A 21,850-nucleotide genomic window follows, 5' to 3' on the forward strand; every position below is an offset into this window, starting at 1 on the left:
GCAGATCAGAGGAGCATATTGTGTAGAGAATATTGAGGTTGTCTTACGAGGTGGTGAATATTGCATTAGAAGCAACAGATTTGCTCGCATATCAACTGTCGACAGAGAGCGGACAATAGCCATTCACACATGAATCTGACTCTAGTATCTTTTTTAAAATTCAGTTTGCTTCAAGTCGTCCATTTAACCAAGATATTTTAAGCCAGCCAATTCAATTATCTTTAAATATAGTTTAATTTCTTATACCAATGTTAATAATAAACAGAACAATAAAATTTGAAACTAACCACTGGCTCTCATCAATCTTTAGCTTTTGATCTCATTGTCATCTGAGAAAATCCGCTTTTGACCTGAGGTGGGTTAAGTTTGGACGCCAGCTGTATAAATGGTTCATGCAAAGAATTTAAGTCAAAAACTGATAACTCATAGCACTTAGTTTTCTCTTTTGCAGACCAAGCAAGGACTTGGCTATAATCAACTTGACGTTCCTCCACAAGATCCAATTTTGTGCCTATTATAATTACTGGGGCCTAGAAAATAAATTTAATTCTTTAACGAACAAACTATTTGAGGCGTAATAGATGGGGCGAGGATTTCATAATAAAGTGAAGAAACTGGCAATACCAATTAGAAAGTGAATAGGAGTATCAGAGCTTTCCTAAGACATTTACCAAAAGAAGAAACACCGCCGGAGACAATTCATGAAATATAAGGGAAGGCAAGGATTTTTGCTCGTTTTTTATGAAGGACAAAAAAGGTATTTTTCGAAACCTAGGGGGGAGTGGGGGTAAAGAGCAACCGTCTCCCCCAATACCTCAAAATACAACGAAAACAGAATAAAAATAAAGTTTTTCTCCGGTCTTATCTCCTGCCGCTAGCATAAGCAGAATGTAGGCAGACTCTAGGCCCTATTGGGTAAAAAAAAAATGGCAGCAACATAATACTCGGATTTAACCTATAATTTATTTCCTATATTTAGTCGCTGTATCTTAGACTAGCATTTATACAGTTTCTAAGCTAATAGTATTGGTTTGTTGGCTTAATTCTTTGGAATTTGCACATTTTTATTCAGTTGTCAGATACGGTCTATCATTTTTTTTTTTTTTTTTAACAGAGGTATAAATTTTTTGAGCAACTTTTTTTAAAGCAAGATGCCATGTGAATAACTTGACAACAGTGGCCAGAAAATCTTTTTTTTTTTAGTCCCATCCCCCGATGGATACCTAGTATTATTTTTATGCGCAGACTCACAGAACGGAGTCAAGGCTCAGACTAGAAAGGCTCCCCCGTCGACTCGACAAAAAAATAGCCAATAGCCATTGGGCTATTGGTGTTCTCTAGGGTATAAAATTTTGAGATGGGACTTGGCTATCCCTTTATGTTTCCCCTTTGTGACAAGAGCTTCCCTTAGTAGTGTAAGGGTGTCAATCATTATTTTCCTGATCCCGGGGACCCAACCAACCAGATTCAGACCATCTTGGGCAGGCAACACTCATCCCTCAAAACAGAGGGAAGAACCACCCACCACTCGTCAGTGATAAGTAGGACTTAATATGAAAACGTCTTTCTTCTTCCTGGGAATGCTCCTTAAGGGATATTTTCTTGAACCAAGGTGGGCGCTTTATATGTCCAGGGATTAAGGGTGTAATTTGGTGGTAATTACTGGCTTCGATCTCGGCAGCATGTTGCACAAAATATCTTCCCTCGGGGTCACACACAGGTCTAGACAGCCAGTGGCTAGACTGTAACTGAAATTAGCAGTAGCAAATCCCTTCTTGTGCCTACGACTCTCGGGGGTTCCACAAAAAGGTTGTCACTGTTATCCCCGATGGAGGACTAGGTGTTTTTACTCTGAGAGCTGGTGGGGGGAGGCACCTGTAATGTTAGATCAAATAGGGATATTATTAGGGATTACATAGGCACGGAATAGTTAGTAAAATTTCCCAGAATTGAAATATAATTGACATCAGTTTCTTAAGTCAAATTGGATAATCCTGATCTGTGTGTCAAAAACTGCAGTAAATGGGTATCCCCTTGTATACATTGGATAATACTATTCTGAAATGAAAGCACCTGTATATGTGCAAACCATTTCCAATTTTGTTTTAATACGATTAACCAGTTTCTATGCTAAGAAAAAAAACTCGAGCCTCGAAAAACTGCTGGTACTACTACCTCTAACTCACCGCAGCACCAAACCGCCAGAGGCCAACACAGCTAAGCACGCCCCTCCACCATCCCAGCTTATTCAAAGCCTCTTTCTGTACACCCTCCTAGGAAGTTCCCATTTCCTTAAGTATTTCTTTACGTCAACCAGCCACCACAACTGTGGCGACCTGCTTTCCGTTCAGCCCTAAACGGTTGGCCGAAACGGACAACCTTTGGCAAGCTGCCATCCTTAACCCGCAGAACGTGCCCTAGGCATCTCAACCTTACTCTCATTATGACTCTAGAAAGCGAGATTGAACCAAACTTTTCGTAGAGTCTACTGTTCAAAACAAGGTCAGTCAGTTGGGTACTCAAAGCAATTACTTTGGAAAACATTAAGCAAATCTTCCACCCCTTTTCGGAGCGCTTCAGAACGACACGTGAGTACTGTCATCATTGTAGCTTCTACTATTCTAAAAAAAGAACACACTGAGCCTTGGCTATTCTACTTTTAACATCTTCAAGGCACCCACCATCTTTACAAATAATACTGCCAAGGTATGCAAAGCTGTCCACTTGATCAATCTTTTCGTTACCCAACGTACCCTTTTCAACTTCAACTTATTCTTAGCCGTAGCGACTTAGTCTTCTTAACATTAGTTTTTAAAACCTATTCTAGCACCCTGAACTCACAAAACCTCTGAAAGTTCATTCATTTTGCTCACACTTTCATCTAGGATACTTAAGTCATTAGCATAATCTAAGTCCAGGAAAGCTTTTCTTTCCCATTTGATTCCGTGTTTTCTATTGTCTTTCCTGTCCACCTTAAGACAAAGTCCATCAAAATGATCCATGTAAATGGGGATAGAATACAACCCTGCTAAACTCGAAGAAAGACATAAAAGATTTACTTTACGACACAGGCCCTCACGCCATCACCATCTATGGTAAATCTTTCATTAGTATCAAGCTAGTTTGATCCATCAGCCAAGAAGCCTATACCTTACTAGTTAATTGTAAGCAAAGATACTTACAATTTACTGTAAGTACTACATTTTGCATTTCTCCTTATTTTTTTAACCTACCATTATTATGGTGGCTTTATTAGCCATTGTTGCACCGTATCCAAATAATACAGTGAATGAAAATTATCGAACACACTGGATAGCTTGACGGAGGATTGCTCTGATTTCCTAGGCCTCGTTACACATCAGGGCATTAACCCTTCATTTTTCTTAATTTTATGAAATTTACAGAAGAAGCAAGAAATAAGTTTTTTTGCTCAAAAGAAGTATCTTTTTCCCATACATTTTTTTAAGAATTCGTCTTAAAAAACGTGAAAATCATAACCTTAATTTTTGTTGCAAATCCCAACCCCACAGGAAATATTTTAATGGGCGCCTTTATAAGAGAAAAAAGAAGTTGTAGCCGAGTGGTTAGCACGCTAGACTTGAAAACCTTTGTCCGTGAGGACAGGAGTTCAAGTCCTAAGTCAACAGTTATTTAGTTTGGAGCGGGGTCAGTGGTGTGACTATGAAGGCTCAGCCAGAGTCGACCCAGGTCTAAATGGGTACCTGAAGAAATATGGGGACGGAAAACTGGAAAGGTAAGCGACAGCATAGGATGGCTGGTTCCCAGTCTCCCAATGCAGTTCTTGGATAAAGGGCCATAAAACGGAGATCAGTACCGCCGGTAGAGACTGTAAAGTCCAATACGCATTTTTTACCCTTTTTCTACCTATGTCAGGGATGACATGAGTATCAACAACAGGGGTTGGGGAGTGGCTGCCAACCTTCCATTTAAGAGAGCAATGGAGCAAACACCTGCGGTTACCATAACAACTGCAATTAAATAGCGACCAAAAAGCTTTATTTTTTGGATTTCAATTGGAGAGAGAGTAAAAAGAAGTACCGCACGATAGTGTGGCTTAATTTTTGCATGTATGATAGACAAAACAATGTTTTGACCAGATGTAGAAACATTCTTTTTCCCCCAAATACAAAAAAAAAAATAACTCCGTAAACCTGACCGGTGTTTAGTGACCAACTAGAAGACTCATAGGAGTGCGATAATGTGTTTCAGAAGAAAAAAAAAACTTAGCCTAATATTAATGCAATTTTAATATAATTTAAGTCAAATAGATATATTTTATTAGTTCAGCATATCATACACTTAAACCACAAAAAATTTTAATGTGTAGCCGAACAATGTGGCTTCATTTTTGTATATAAGACAAATAAAACAGTTTGAGAAAGATACGCATTGGCATTTTATGTCCCTAGTTCCGACCGGTCTTCCCTACCTTTGAGGGATCAAAAATACTTCTGCAGAGGTAACCAGGGTTTAGTTCCAGATTAAAAAAACTCTTAGGATTACCATAACTTACTTTTAGATTAAAGTACTTAGTATCAAAATAACTTCAATATTAATTAAATTTAATGAATTTTAATTAACTAACCCATTCTGTAAATCATAATACTGAAACCGTAAAAGCGACAATGTGGTTGCATTTGCCTAAGGAAGATACACAAAATTATGCTTGAATCAGATGTGCAAACGTATTTTATCCCTAGTTGTGGCTGGTCTTTCAAACCTTTAATGTTGAGAAGATGGAAAAAAAAATAAAAAAAGTAATGAAACAAACAAAGAGCTTTAAAGGCTACACCTGATCAGTGTTTAGCACCCAACTAGAGGACGCTTGGAACGTAATAATTAATTTTAGAGAAAAGTAGTTAATGTTAATTGAACTTTAATAATAATCAAATTTTATAAATAGTAACTCTCAACACATCACAAATAATGTTTAAAGTATAAAAAAACAAAACACATTGCCAAATAATTTGGCTTCATTTATATATGTATTAAATGGAACTGTTTGAACCATATGTGCATAAACATTATAAATCTCAAGTTATAGCTGGTTCTTCTTGCCTTTTATGAACCGAGAAAAAAGCCTTGGCAAATTTAACAGTATTTAATTACCGACTAGGACACTCTAAGGAGTGCAGACTCTAATTAGCTTATTTTAAGAATAAAGCACTTCATGTTGAATAATGTTGGTATTAATTAATTAAGTACCGTAAATAATAATAAAAAAAAACTCAGTAAACAATAGAAACAATATCTAAATGAGTAAAGTTAATAACTAAAATAACGTCGTTTTAGAAAAAAGTAGCCTCCTTATAAATTACATAATTTTAATATTAAGAATATTAAATATTGTAATTGAATAAGCAAATACGTAATAGTTAAATTACTAATTGAGCAGTAATTGAATGAACGATCAAAACAAGCTATTAAAAAGAAATTATCAAGCAAAAACTACCAGTCGATCCCTCCATTTTCGGCATTATAAAGGGTAAATAGACTTACATCTTTTTTTTCTTTATTCTTATCTATGTCTCTTTTTAGTATATCAATCATATTGAATGACTCTTGGTTGTTGACAGCATAAACAAGAACAAAACCATCCATTGAAGATAGGTAGTGCCTTGGTATTTCTGGACTTTTGCCAGAAAAGCCACCCGTGTCGTAAAATATTATCCCTTCTTGACTTCCTTTATCATTAATAATCATTATGTTGTAAGTATCTTCGATTGTAGGATGAAAAATCTAGAAGAAAATAGACAAAGGTGAATTGCTTCATGTTTAAAAAAAGAAACAAGAAATCTAATTTGTATACTTGAAGGACTACTTGAAACAAGGGCTTCCATGCCACGGGATTTGCCTTCCTGGAAACAAAAATAAAGGAGACAAATCCTACAGAACCAATGATGATGCACAAGGCGTTGAATGGACGTTTCATTAACTAGAATTTTTTTTACAGGTAAAAGTATTTGGCCTGTCGCTCAGCCTTGCAGAAGCGGGAATCGAACCCCAGGCACCGTATTGCCCAGCAGAGCACCAATTTACTACACTACCACAACCTTCCTTAAGAGATTCCTAAAGTACACCAGAGAAGTGGCATGGCTCAAAAAGTTCGTTAAACTCAGTGTCTTCTGTATTGTCACAGTTGTTTGTCAAAGGAACTAACAAAAACATTTTTTTTACATTTTCTACTAGTTTCTGGCCCGCAAATATATTTTGAAAAAAAACTGAACCTCCCAAACAAATTATCATTAGCGACATTTACGCCATTTTCAGTACTAATTCATATAGTTTCGAGATAATTGATTGTCTAATTCATGAGCATAATCATCAGTGTTTTAACCATACGGTGCCATAGTATAACAGTTCAGCTACTCTTTTTTTTTATTTGGAAGGACACGAGTTCAATCTATAGTGTGGTATTCAAATACCAGCGAAGCTGATGAGACCTGTTGAATAGTTGAGAATTAAATGTTTCACAGTATACATTATTTTATATTCAGGCATATACACATATATATATATATATATATATATATATATATATATATATATATATATATATATATATATATATATATATATATATATATATATATATATATATATATATATATATATATATATATATATATATATATGGCAGTTAGGCTTAACGGCCTGCCATCAAATTTGCGATATATATATTATATATATATATATATATATATATATATATATATATATATATATATATATATATATATATATATATATATATATATATATATATATATATATATATAACCCAATGTTCCCAATACCAGAGGTTCAATATACCCAAGGCCTTTCCTATTTCCTACACCTTTTATGTCCCAATGGCATTCCCTGTTTCCAAGGCCTTTCCAGCAAAAAAACGTTAGTCAGTTTATTTCAGCTAGTTTTATAGATATAGGTGTTTTCTTCATGTTGCAATGTATATATCATACCTATAAAAAAGCCTTCAACTTCTCGTTATTTAGGATCAAACAGTTCGTGCTAACGAACTGTAGTAAGGAGCGACCCGGCTCAATAGTAACCGAACTCTAAAAAATGGAATTTTGACACCAATAGTTACATCAAAAGAATCGCATTTTAATGCTGATTTTAAATATATAAATTTCATCCAGATTAGTCTTACCCATCAAACCTTACAATCCTGAGAAAGTTTACCTTATTTTAAAAAATAGGGGGAAACACCCCCTAAAAGTCATACGAGCTTAATGAAAATCACACCATCAAATTCAGCGTATCAGAGAACCTTATTGTAGAAGTTTCAAGCCCCTATCTACAAAAATGTTGAATTTCGCATTTTTTGCCAGATGACAAATCACGGATGCGTGTTCATTTGTTTTTTTTCCCGGGGGTGATCGTATCGACTCAGTGTCAGTGGTCCTAGAATGTTGCGATAGGGCTCATTCTAACGGAAATTAAAAGTTCTAGTGCCCTTTTCAAATGACCAAAAAAATTGAAGGGCACCTAGGCCCCCTCCCGCGCTCATTTTTCCCCAAAGTCACCGGATCAAAATTCTGAGATAGCCATTTTATTCATCATGGTCAAAAAACCTTATAACTATGTCTTTGGGGACGACTTACTCCCCCGCAGTCCCCGTGGGAGGGGCTGCAAGTTACAAACTTTGACCTGTGTTAACATATAGTAATGGTTACTGGGAAGTGTACAGACGTTTTCAGGGGGATTTTTTTGGGTTTGGGGGGAGAGTTGAGGGGGGGGTTACGTGGGAAGATCTTTCCATGGAGAAACTTATCATGGGGGAAGAGACTTTCAATGGAGGGGGCGCAGGATTTTCTAGCATTATTTAAAAAAACAATGAAAAAATAAATATGAAAAGCCTTTTCTACTGAAAATGAAGAGCAGCATTAAAACTTAAAACGAACAGAAATTATTACGCATATGAGGGGTTTACCTCCTCGCAATACCTCGCTCTTTACGCTAAAGCACTTTTAGTAATTTCAACTATTTATTTTACGGCCTTTGTGATTCAGGGGTCATTCTTAAGGAATTGGGACAAAATTTAAGTTTTAGCGTAAAGAGCGAGGTATCGACGAGGGGTGATCCCCCTCATATACGAAATAAAAACATAGAAATATAAAAGTTCGCTACGTAACTTAATTCGTCAGTTACAAATATTTTTTACTTTGAAAACGTTCGTAAAAAATTAATAGTTATAGTTACCTTTTTAAGTGATCAAAAAATTGGAGGGCAACTAGGCCTCCTCCCTCGCTTTTTTTTTCTCAAAATCTTCTGATTAAAACTATGAAAAAGCGATTTAGCCCAAAAAAATTTATATACAAATTTCATTTTAATTATTTATGTGCGGGGAGCCAAGATCAAAACCTGTATTAATTCAAAAACGTCCAGACATTAAACAAAAAAAAACTAGTTTTTTTAAATGAAAGTAAGGAGCGACATTAAAACTTAAAATGAACAGAAATTACTCCGTATATCAAAGGGGCTTTTCCTCCTCAACACCCCGCTCTTTACGCTAAAGTTTTTTACTGTTTTAAAATGTAGAGTTAAGAGAAAGAGTCAAACTTTAGCGTAAAGAGCCGGGCGTTGAGGAGGAAAAGCCCCTTTGATATACGAAGTAATTTCTGTAAATTTTAAGTTTTAATGTCGCTCCTTACTTTCATTTACAAAAACTTGTTTTTTTGTTTAATCTAGTAAAAAACAAACCAAAGAGAATCTGACAGCAGAGCTACTCAAATACGACATCGTACTTCAGAGAAACAACTTTCAAAAGATAATTGTGTTGTATTGTCTTGTCAAAAGATCTGAATGCTACATCATCTTGTAGAAGAAGATAAAGTTTTTGTCAAAAATTGCATTTTGCTTTTAAATTAATCTTTTGTTATTTACTAAAGGTACTATAACAGCTTCCTTTCAAATGAGGCTTTAAATATCCCTCCATGTTTTAGCAATGAACTTTACCATTAGAATAATAGTTATTATACCTGGATCAGCTTCAAATGGCGGTTCTTCTTCAATTGACAGTCTTTTCTTCCAAAATGTGCTTTGAATCGGTTACTATGGTCTGGACTTCTTTCATAATTAGGTTGTGGCGCAAGCCACAACCCCGATTGTCTTTTCTGAAGGAGATATAGTGTTTATCACTTGGTTTGTGAATTCATCTTTAAATTAACTATTGTCTTTTAATATGGATGATTGAAATCGTTGATTAGTTATCTGTTCTTAGAGGGTAGTCTTATCTACAAAAATATTGAATTTCTATTTTTGCCAGGAGAAAGACAATGCGTGTTTTTTTCTGGGGCGAAGGTATTGAATTATTGGTCGTAGAAGATAGTGAGAAGGCTTAAAGATCCAATAACTATGCCTCTGGGGATGACATAGCCCCCACTGACCCCCCACAAGGCTTCAACTATGGAATTCACCCTTTATTTACTATAGAAACTGGGTCACCCTCACCCGGGGCCATACATACACGTGAGGGGGAAGAAGGCCCTCAAATTGACACTCAACTGGGCCCACCAGCTTGTCTACACGTCTTAGAGTTTCAAACCTTCTCCAAGTAAGGGGTTACATTGCATGGTGACGCAGAACATAATCGTGGGAGGACCCCCTATAGGATGACAACTGCGGAAGGGCGTTAAGTCTAGATCTATGGACAATAGCCTCTGCAAAGGGCTGCCTCGACCTACTTGAGCAGTAGTGCCCCTCGAGAAAATTATAGCCTAGTAAACGACACAGCATTCGCAAGGGATTCTGATTAATGGATAATTCTTCTAGGCTTTGTCTGTTTTGACGGGCGTTTTCGGGCTGAAAAACCTCTTCCTAGCTAATTTATCTACAATGGGTTGCACCCCGTAGTAGCATAATATTTGTAGGCATGAATATATAATGAGTAGGAGGTAATAGGCTTGGGACTGTCTTTGAGGGATTTCGACTCTGGTTGATAGAGGGCCTTTGCCAAGTGTTGAAAACCCTGTTGTGATCAAGATGGCCCAGGATTGTACAGGGCCTCCATTCATACTGGAGGTTCCAGGACTTCTTGCTGTCCGGTTCTAAGCCGGCTTAGACAATTCAGCGTAGACTTGAAAAGATAAGTTGATACCCGTCCTGCACTGGTATCCGGGATCATTGCTTTTCCTGAGGCCAAAATAATTTCAATAATTTAAAGAACATGAAAATTGGAACTTGGAAACTTACGATGTTAAAAAAATGACCATCGCATTGACATTTTGACAGACAAAATAAGAACACAACTGGAACAGGACTTATTAGGAGTTTCAGAAACTCATATTCCGGGGGTAGGAAGCATGAAATTAGGTGATATAGAGTTTGTTTACTCGGGCAGGAAGGATTGACTACATAGACAGGGAGTAGGGCTCATGATGAATAAGGAGGCTGCTAAGTCTTGTTTAGGTTGGGAAAGTATTAATAATAGAATACTAATAGCTCATTTTATGACTAAAAAGTTCAGGGTATCAGTTATAGCAATATATGCGCCTGTTGAACCGACTGACAGAGATACTAGTGACTCAGATGAATTTTACTTACAGTAACAGGTAAGTCCCAGGTAGAAATACAGTATTTTTACTAGGAGATTTCAACGCCCAGGTTGGTAGAAATAGGGATAGATGGTATCCTAGCCTAAGTAAATTTGGTGTAGGAAAAGAAAACAGTAATGGCTACCGACTTTTGCAATTTTGTAGGTATAACAATCTAGCTATAACCAATACGGTGTTTGGTCATACGACAATTTTACTTACAGTAACAGGTAAGTCCCAGGTAGAAATATAGTATTTTTACTAGGAGATTTCAACGCCCAGGTTGGTAGAAATAGGGATAGATGGTATCCTAGCCTAGGTAAATTTGGTGTAGGAAAAGAAAACAGTAATGGCTACAGACTTTTGCAATTTTGTAGGTATAACAATCTAGCTATGACCAATACAGTGTTTGGTCATAAAATGGCCCATAAGTTGACATGGTACTCACGAGATGGTAAGACAGCAAACCTTAAAGATTATGTTATAATAAACACGACCATCTTTTTTACAGTTGCACGGCCATCTTCCTGCTGTCCTATCTAATAATATACCTTTCGTTTCTGATCAGTCGACTTATCATCTCCTTACTTCCAACAATTTACTGGTTCTTCACACTCCATCAGTGAGGTCTGACTTTAACCCTCTTACAGCTTGCAACAGGATTAAGCCTTATTATAAACCTTATCATAAACCTTAATTATACCACTGTATAAGAAAGGTCCTAAGAGTGAGTGTCGTAATTATCGAGGCATTAGTTTGGTCTCTGTAGGTAGCAAATTACTTAGTAATGTGATATTTTCTAGACTGAGAGATGCTGTAGAAAAGTTTTAAGAGAAGAACAATGCGGCTTTAGAAAAGGTAGAGGATGTGTCGACCAAATTTTTACTCTTGGGTTAATAATTGAAAAGTGCCTTAGTTGACAAAGGCTTTTGATCCTCGGTTTTATAGATTATGAGCAAGCGTTCGATTCTGTTGATAGAAAAGCTTTAGCAAAGGTATTATCCTTATATGGTATACCAGACAAATACATTAAAGTTATTAGTGCTATGTACGAGAATAATACAGCTGCAGTTAAGGTAAGAAATGAGGTTAGCAGCTGGTTTTCTATTAAATCAGGAGTCAAGCAAGGTTTTGTTTTACCACACTTTATATGGATTATTTTGGTTTGTCTTGAGGAGCACAGGAAAGGCAATGGAAGACCACGGAATCAAACGGGGAGAAAAAACTCTCCTGGACTTAGATTATTCTGATGATTTAAGCATCCTAGATGAAAGTGTAAGCAAAATGAATGAGCTTTTAGAGGTTTTGCGAATTCTAAGGTGCTAAAATAGGTTTGGAAATTAATGTTAAGAAGACTAAGTCACTGAGGCTAGGAATAAGTGAAGATGAAAAGGTGACGTTAGGTAACAAAAAGATTGATCAGGTGGGCAGCTTCACTTACCCTGGTAGTATTATTAGTAAAGATGGTGGGAGCAGTGAAGATATTAAAAGAAGAATAGCTAAGGCTCAGGGTGTTTTTCCACAGTTAAAAAAAGACTTTGGAAGAATAGAAAGATAAGTCTGCAAACCAAGATTAGAATATTGGAAGGTACAGTAATGACAGTGGTCAAATGTGTCTCTGAAGCATGGGCACTCCGAAAAGCGGATGAAGATTTACTAGATGTTTTCCAGAGATATTGCCTACGGATTGTTCTGGGTTCCCGGCTGACTGATCGTATTTCAAAAAGTAGGGTGTACGAAAAGTGTGGTTCCATCCCACTTTCTGGGGCTATAATGAAAGAAAGGTTGAGATGGTTAGGGCACGTTCTGCTGATGAAGGATAACAGATTTCCAATTGTCCTTTTCGGCCAAACTTCTAGGGCTAAACGGTCGTCCTCGTCTAGGGTGGGAGGATGTCACACAGAAAGATTTAAAGGAAATGGGAATTTCTTAGGAAAGTGTAAAGAAGGAGGCTTTGAATAGATTGGGATGGAGGAGGAGCGTGCGTAGCTGTGTTGGCCTCAGATGGCTTGGTGCTACGGTGAGTTGTTAGCAGTAGTAGTAGTCTTATACAATTATTGATGGCCTTGTAACACCACGATGGATGAAATGGTATCCAGAAACTCTAAAGCAGGGGCCAGAAAATTTACCTATTTACCTTGGAAGTGTAAATTATGCGTCCGCATTTGTCGGCATATTGGACGATTTTGTCAACATATTCTTTAAATCCCTTTTCCAACCTTAGAACTCTAGCTGCACCCCTGTATCCAAACGAAGGAAAATAAGAACAGCATGCTTTAGACTTTTGCAGTTAGGGAAGGGGGCAGTATCCAAACTCTTGTTTGCAGTGAAGCTATACTCGTCTTGAACAGTCTTGGAAAGAACCAATAAAATTAAACCAAATATTTGATATATAATGATATTAATTGCTGAAAGCTTATCAGTTCAAAATTCAATTCTACAGCAATTTTAATATTTATTTTCAATGTTGTAATAAGTAAAAAAGAAAATGTTTGTAATATAATTCGTTTATTCTGAAGTAATTATTATTACTTATAAAAAATATTGTTTATATTAATTTATAAGCAACTAATTAAAACAAATACTATTTTTTATTCTAAAATGAATTAACAGTTTTGGTAAGAACTAGTAAATTAAATTGAAATAATGATATTAACTGCTGAAAGTTCACCAGCTCAAGATTTTGTCTCGCCCAGGCCGGATTTAAAGCTTTGACGCCTCTAGGCCGAAGCGTTTTTGTGCTGCGTTTTAGCAAACTTTTAAGGGAAATTCCCCAAAACTTCGGGAATAGTTAAAGCCGCAGAGCCTAGTGGGCTTTTCGGTAAATCCTGGTTTCACTACAATTTTCGTTTTATTTTCAATGTTGTAATAAAAACAAAAGAAAATATTTATAATATAATTCCATTTAGTAAAGCACCAAATACGCAGCAGGAATTATACTTTTACCGTTAGAGAAACGGACAGCAACCTTACTCTTCTTTGTAGTGAAGATACCATTCATTTGAAGTACACAACCCCTACTCCCTGAAGACGACCGTGGTCTAACAACCAATCATTAATCCAATTCTCACTTGCCTTTGAATCCTGTTCTCCCAACTATTATAATAAAAAAAAGTTAAACTAACTTTGCAGAACTTTGTAGCCACGTAAGAGAATGATAATTCTAAATAAGAGAACTGGTTATTTAAGTAAGAGAATGATACTCTTACCGTTTGGGAACGGCCAGTAGCCATACTCTTGTTTGTAGTGGAGACACCAATCATTGGAAGTACATAAACCAATTCTTTCGGAAAGAATTGGGGGAAAAAACTTCGGATTTTTTTTTATCAATCTTTGTTCATTTTTTGATTGCAAGAAGTTTCAAGTTTTCAAAAATTCCCTATTTCAAAATGAGATTTTTTTTTCACCATCAAACTTTCATGAAAGTATCAAAGTAACAACATCAAAGTATCAAAGTAAAGAAAGGATCAAAGTTAACAAGGTATCAAAATAAACAAAGTATGAAAGTAAGAATAAGAAACTTGCACAACTTACAGCACTTGCATCATAAATCGAAGTTACCACGTAAATCACTAAATCTAAGTATCAAAGTAAACAAAATATATAAGTAACAATAATTAACTTACTTAGCTTAAAGCGATTTCCCCGGAGCTGGGGGGGGGGTCAACCCGGGAAGCAAAGTTATTTGGCCTTTGGACTATTTAAAACGAAATGGGTATCTCCAAATTTTGACTGGATGCCCTTTGGGAGAGTGTAGGCTAGTTGGCCATTGATCATGTTTGACTCTTATATATGAGCTAGAAGTTGCAATTTCCGATCGAATGAGCCCCCTTCGAAGTTAGTACAACCGTCCCTTCCACAGAACTTTATATTCTATTAATTGGCAACTTACAGAAGTTACGATCCTTGCCCCGGGGGCTAGGGAAGATTTCTCAACCCCTAAGTTATTGTAATTTGAATTTTGGACTATTTGGAACAAAATGGCTATTTGAAAATTTTGATAAGATACATTTGGAATAGAAAAGCAGAAGGGGGGGGGGCTTGTTACTTTTTGATCGCTTTCGATTCTTAAGAACTTACAATTTTCATAAGTTATAATTCTTGTCCGGGTGCTATGGAGGATTTCTCAACCATAATTTATAGTAATTTGAATTTGGACTATTTTAAACAAAATGGCTATCTCGAAATTTTTATCGGACGTATTTGGGGAAATAGGCGTGGTGGGGGGGTAGATACCCTCTGATCGGTTTTGACAACTCTTAAAAAGGTAACTAGGACTTTCGATTTCCAATCAAACGAACCATCTCTGAAGTTTATACGGCTACCCCTTACATAAAATCTTATATTCCCTCGGGCATACCTTACAACACTTGCCTTGGGGCTCAGAGGGGATGTGTCGACCCCGGAGTTTTGTTGTTTGATCTTTAAAGCATTTTGAACAAAATAGTTACCTCAAAATTTAGGGGAAAAGGGCCTTGAGGGGAGGGACTAGTTACCCTCCGATAACTTTTGACTCTTGAGAAGGGCACTAAAAATTCTGATTTACATTCGAATAAGCCTCCTCCGAAGTTTATACGACCATCCATTCCAAAAAAACTTTGCATGACCCCAGGGCCCATTTTACAACACTCGCCCCCGGATTCTGGGGAGGGGGCTGTTTTATCACTGGAGTTTTGTTATATTATCTTTGGTCTATTTTGAACAAAATGGCTATATAAGAAATTCGATTGGACGCATTTTAGAAAAAGAAGGTTCAGAAATAGGCGTGGTGGGGGGGTAGATACCCTCTGATCGGTTTTGACAACTCTTAAAAAGGTAACTAGGACTTTCGATTTCCAATCAAACGAACCATCTCTGAAGTTTATACGGCTACCCCTTACATAAAATCTTATATTCCCTCCGGCATACCTTACAACACTTGCCTTGGGGCTCAGAGGGGATGTGTCGACCCCGGAGTTTTGTTGTTTGATCTTTAAAGCATTTTGAACAAAATAGTTATCTCAAAATTTAGGGGCAAAGGGCCTTGAGGGGGGGGGACTAGTTACCCTCCGATAACTTTTGACTCTTGAGAAGGGCACTAAAAATTCTGATTTACATTCGAATAAGCCTCCTCCGAAGTTTATACGACCATCCATTCCAAAAAAACCTTACATGACTCCAGGGCCCATTTTACAACACTCGCCCCCGGATTCTGGGGAGGGGGCTGTTTTATCCCTGGAGTTTTTGTTATATTATCTTTGGTTTATTTTGAACAAAATGGCTATATAAGAAATTCGATTGGACGCATTTTAGAAAAAGAAGGTTCAGAGGGAGGGGGGATAGTCACCATTGGATCACCTTTGATTCTTTAAAGGTGAATTAGAACTTTCAATTTCTAATCATTTGAGTCCCCTCCAAAGTTTATATGACCACCCATAAAAACCTTATATACCCCTGTATATAAGTTATACCTTTGCATAAGTTACAACCCTTCTCCTGTCTCTGGCAGGGGGGGGGGTATATCTACAACGGACTTTTTTTTATTTAATCATTGAACTACTTCAAACAAACTGGCTATCTTAACATTTTCATTTGATGTATTTGGGAAAAAGAGGGTGCTTGGGTCAGGGGGGGATACCCTCTGTTAACTTTTGACTCATAAAAAGGTAACTAGAACTGTCAATTTCCAATCAAATGAGAAACCTTCGAAGTTTATACGATCACCCTTTATATAAAAACTTTATAAGCCTCCGGGGCATAACTTACAACACATGCCCCCGGGCTCTGGGGGGTTGTGTCGACACCGGAGTTTTTGTTATCTGATGTTAGAACTATTTTTAAAAATGACTATCTCAAAATTGATATCGGATTGATTTAGGGGGATAAGGGCAAGGGGGCTAGTTGCGCTCAGATCTCTTTTGACTATTAAAAATTGAACTAGAACTTTTAATTTCTAGTCAAGTGAGCCAGCTTCAAGGTTTATACGACCAACCCTTACATAAAATCTTATGCGCCTCCGAGGCATAACATAAAACACTTGCCCCCTGTAGACCCCGGAAATTTTATTATCTGATGTTCCGGCAATTTAAAAAAATGACTATCTCAAAATTGGTGTCGGATGGGTTTGGCTAAAAAGTGGCTAGGGGAGCTGGTTGCCCTCACTTTAGACTAATAAAAAGTGAAGTAGAACTTTCAATTTCCAATCAAATGAGCCGTCTGTGAAATTTATACGAGCATCCCTACCTTAAGAACTATATATGCCCCAAGAGCATAATTTATAGCGCCTTCCCCCGGACCCTGGGGGGTTGCGTCGACACCAGAGCTTTTTCTTAACCAGAGTTTTTGTTATCTAATCCATCTAATTCCATCTACTTGGTATCTAATTCCAGAGTTTTATTATATGTTGACACAAGGTTGTGTCAACACTGGAGTTTAGTTATCTAATTTTATCAGATAGGTTTGGGGGAAAGGGCATGGGGGGCTAGTTGCTCTCTGGTCTCTTTTGACTCTAATGAGCCCTCTCGGAAGTTTATACGAACATCCCTTTCACAAGAACCATATACACCCCCAGGATATAACTTAAAATACCTTCCCCCCAGGCCCGGGGGAAGTTGTGTTGAAACTCCAGTTTTGGTTATCTAATTTTTTGAACAATATTTTTTTTTTTTATCGCAACCTCAAAATTTGTATCGGATGGGTTTGGGGGAAAAGTGTGTGTGTGTGTAAGGGGAAGCTAGTTGCCCTCCAATCTCCGGGGGGAGTTGTGTTGAAACTGCAGTTTTGGTTATCTAATTTTTTTAACAATGTTTACTTTTTTTTATCGCTACCTCAAAATTTGTATCGGATGGGTTTGGGGGAAAAGTGTGTGTGTGTAAGGGGAAGCTAGTTGCCCTCCAATCTATTTTCATTCTTAAAAAGTGAACTAGAACTTTCAGTTTTCAATCAAATTAGCCCTCTATGAAGTTTATACGAGCATCCCTTCCATAAGAACCATATATGCCCCTGGAGCACAAATTAGAACACCTGCCTAAATGGCTAAAATGGCTATCTCAAAATTTTTATCGGATGGGTTTGGAGGAAAAGGCTTGACGAGGGCTAGTTGACCTCAATCTTTTGACTCTCAAAAACTGAACTAGAACTTTCAATCTCCAATCGAATGAGCCCTCCCTGAAGTTTGTACAAGCATTCCTTCCATAAGAACCATATATGCCCCCAGGGCATAACTTACAACGCTTGCCCTGGGCCCTGGGGGGTGGTGTCGACCATAAAATAATCATTATCTGATATATGAATTATTTTTTAATGGCTATGTCAAAGTTCTTATCGGCTGCATTTGGGAAAAAGAGCGTGGGGGGGCTAGTTGCCCCCTGATTACTTTTGACTCATAAAAAGGGCACTAGGATTTCCAATTCCCAATCGAATGAGCTCCCTCTGAAGTTTATATGACAACCCTTCCTTATGAAGTGCCTCTGTAAAAAATAAGTAAATAATAAAACATTGGAGCCGCATGGCCTTTACTATAGGCAACGCTATAGTGTTGCCTCTGACTGGCACAACTTGCTCAGAAGCCTCTCCGCTCTCTGCCCTGTTCTGTCCCAACCAGTTGGGAACACTTTTGATTACAAATGAAGGTCTCTGAAAGCAGAAAATTCTGAAAAGTTGCACTTTCTGCATTACAACTTGCCCCAGTTGGACTGAACTTATTAAGCACTATCCAGACTAGAACTTTATTTTGTTTGATTGTTTTCTAACTCTTTTCTAAATAAATCTTTTTAGCACTCTTTAGAATCCACGGTGAATTATTCAGGCTCTTCTTAGTGTAAAATAGTCCAGGGAGAAACTTGTGAGCATGAATATAACCAGAGAAGGCAGGGTTTAAACTTTAGGTAAGGTTTTTTCAGAAGGGAATTTATTGGGAAATATATCAGTATCATACCGGTCCCCAAAATCCACATAGGTCAGGTCCTACTCTGAAGATTATGGATAAAACTCAACCTGTTGAGGTGTGGTGATCCTTAATGAAAATATGGTCTAGAAAATGACACAGCTTTGTAATGCATTGGCCTCTGTAAGGCAGTTTTGTGTTGCCAAAGCTTGTTCATTGCAGTAGTGGCATAAATTACGAATGGTCACGAAATATTCCGTTTCCAGGGCAGGGTGTTTTAAATTATATCTGCAAATTAAAAGCCAAGTATAACCTAATCCTAAAAAAAAATTTCTTGCACTGATGGGCCTCTGCCTAAAAACCTTTCATCGATTTTTCTTCCATCAATTTTTCTACCAATGACATAATTTGTGTCTATATTCAGAAACTCATTAATTGTGGTCAACCAACTAGAATGGAGTTTTGTGGAAAATTAGACCCTATGAAAATGTCAACAAAATTTTAGGAAACAAGAGTATTTCAGCAGGGTGAAAGAGGGAGTTGATGATCTTAGTTCTTTTTCTAATTTAATTATATTTTCTTGAATCAATCATAACTTACTAATTTTATAGATGACAAAAGTTAAAACTTTTCTCCTTTAGTTGGGAATATTGAGAATATTGAGTTAAAATCAATATTCAGTATTGATTTGGTCTTTGAACTGTGAGGACATAAACTGGATTTAACTCCGAATCTAATTGGATTGCTCAACTAATGACATTAAGTACAGTAAGAGATTAAGAAATATTATTATCTTTGAGCATTCAAAGAGTGTAGACGTAAAGCGGTATAATAAGACATTAATGTAATCCTAATTTGCAAGCAGGAGAGGGGCAGTTCCCCCGTCGCAAGCGTCAACACTGGTGATCACACAATATTTATTTCCATGTGTGAAAGTCGTCAATTTTTTATGATTTGTTTGAACAACTTTGGCTTTAATTCAGTGGCATTGGACTATAATTATAGAGGTGTACTGTGTCCCGCAATTCCCATTCCACTGGGCCACCTTTCCAATGGTGATTGTCACTTCTATCGTGGGCCTGCCCATATTCATGAAAAGTGCTTGTTATTTTGTGTACGGAAGAGAATAATGGAAGACTAATACTGTTCATTCTTCGCGGATTATAGCTGAAATTTTACAATGTCAGTAGTCACCCAGTCGTCCTTTGAGCAATTCAAGAAGCTGATCAATGAGAGGTTAGACCAGCACAAGCTCAAGTTTCTACTAAGCTAGACTCAATTTCGGCAGAAATTAAAATTGTAATGGATGAGGCTGCTTTGCGAGACCATAAAATTTCTGAGCTTGAGTTAGCCTTAGATGACCAAAAGATCCAATCAGATTCATTGGGAAAGCGGCTGCTAGCCTTCGAAGTAAAAGAAAGAAAGCTTAATCTACTCATTCACGGGCTTCCCGAAGAAAAAGTTCCCAAAAAGATTGAAGTTTCAGTTTCAAACTTTATTAGAAACAAACTTGAAGTCGCAGAACCTATCAATCTGATGAAGTGCTATCGCATCACTCCTCGGTCGTCAAATGTTACTGATTCGCGTCAACGCGGTAAACAAGTCTAAACAGCAATCGAAGCCTGTTTTGATTTCGGTCGGCTGTGCGAGAGAACTGCAGTTGATTATGTCGAAAGTTGGCAAGCTCAAATCTAGCGGTATTGTTATATGTACGGATCTGCCACCCGTATTGAATTCTCGAAGAAGTGAATTGCTTAGGGCGGCGACAGAAATGAAATCAAAAGGTGAAATCGTATCTCGCAGAGTGCGCCACAAAGGGACTGATGTTTGGCTTGAAACAGAAGTTTCTACTGCATCTTCTTGATCTCGTGTTTAATTAGTGTCTATTTTTTTGTATCTTCAGTTAATTGCATTGGACAAGTAAAGTTTATGGTTTGTCTCCGCGAATTATTATTTTGTTTTCCATGCGCCCTATTCTGCTGTTTCACTTTTTGTTTCAGTGTACTTTCTTTTTCCGTTTCTGTTTTATCTATCTTTAAAAATGCGAAGTTCTTGTTCTGTTGCTTCTCCTTTTACAGCACCATTGTTTGGTATTGAGCGTTTGATCTTTTCGAATTTATGATCACCACCAGTGGATCCGATATGCTGCGCGCTTTTCACTATATCTCATGCTTTTGGATACTATTTGGCAAGTAATTTAAAAGCAAACTATTTTGTTAAGTAATTTTTTTTATATGTCTGATAGACTGAAACGGTTTGAGAGATACTCTACTGAATTGAGTAAAATATTAAATTCAATAAATATAGGTGATGTTCTAGCCCAAGACCCTCTTGTTGATAATTTACCCCATAACAGGTATCTTTTACCTTAATAAATGGCCTTAATAATGGCCTTTTTAGACTTGCGAGTTGGAATTGTTGTGGAGTGCTTTCTAGCCTAGATTTTTTATCTACGTTCCTTCCTGGTAATGGGATAGGAGTTATGGGGCTTTGTGAGACTTTTTTGAATGCGAATACCCTGAATACGGCAAATATTCAAGGATATCAAATACTTCAGAAAAACAGACTGAATAATTAGAAAGGAGGACTTGCATTCTACATCCATACTTCTTTGCATTTTGAAGAAATTAGATTTTGACTCTCTATATGAGGAAATGCTGTTCGAATTTCTGGTTATCGAAGTAACCATAGCATCTGAGAAGGTTCTTTTATGCATGTTCTACCGCCCTCCTAGTTCTAGCACCAAGAAATATTTGGATAAATTTGAGGATAAATTTGCTAAGATGGGCAGTTCCAAGAAAAGAAAAATCATTCTCATGGGAGACTTTAACATTGACACTTCTTCAGTAAGTCATGACTCAAGTACTTCTGCGCCTTCGAGTACTCTGGCTACAGACTTCCTTACTACATCATTGGCTGCTGGCTTTGTTCCATCCTTCTGGATTCCAACTCGGATTACAAATCAAAATGCATCTATTATTGATAATCAACTTGTAAATTTCCCTGTTGGGTCGTGTGACGTAATACTTACGGATGTGTCTGATCATTTTATTCTTATGAGCGAGTTTCTCCGGTATTCCGGTGAAAAGGGTCAAATGAACAAATCTAGAAGGATGGGTCAAGGTTCGGTTAAGCTAGTAAATGCCAACTTTGTACTGATTGGTCACAATGCTTGGAGTCAGATGACGTTGAATTTGTATCCAGGTAGTTTACTGAAACATTTCAGAATGTTTAAAATGAAACTTGCCCTCCTGTGAAAAAAAGGTGTAAAAGGTACCAGGTGCCCATAAAGCCATGGATAACAAGAGGCTTGCTTAAGAGTATTGAGGAAAAAAATCGACTTTACGCGGAATACATAAATTCTCCCACATCAAACAGTTCGTGGTAACGAACTGTAGTAAGGAGCGACCGGCTCAATAGCAACCAA

At 37.2% G+C, this 21,850-nt stretch overlaps 1 protein-coding gene across 2 annotated transcripts in view; it reads right to left on the reverse strand.

The window, feature by feature from the left end:
- Nucleotides 1-215: 215 nt before the first annotated feature.
- The window catches only part of LOC136029474 (NF-kappa-B inhibitor-interacting Ras-like protein 1), a 37,733-nt gene continuing 16,098 nt past the window's right edge, over nucleotides 216-21,850 (reverse strand). The window contains exons 2-4 of one of the 2 annotated variants that reach the window (XM_065707897.1): nucleotides 9,006-9,140; nucleotides 5,521-5,760; nucleotides 216-530 (exon numbers count right to left, since the gene is read on the reverse strand). In XM_065707897.1, the coding sequence (XP_065563969.1) occupies nucleotides 300-530; nucleotides 5,521-5,760; nucleotides 9,006-9,140 (606 nt within the window). In that variant the 3' untranslated portion in view covers nucleotides 216-299. The remainder of the gene's footprint in view (nucleotides 531-5,520; nucleotides 5,761-9,005; nucleotides 9,141-21,850) is intronic. The other variant, XM_065707898.1, reaches the window with a different exon arrangement.

Source organism: Artemia franciscana, chromosome 7 (assembly GCF_032884065.1).
Source record: "Artemia franciscana chromosome 7, ASM3288406v1, whole genome shotgun sequence".
Lineage (NCBI taxonomy): Eukaryota > Metazoa > Arthropoda > Branchiopoda > Anostraca > Artemiidae > Artemia > Artemia franciscana.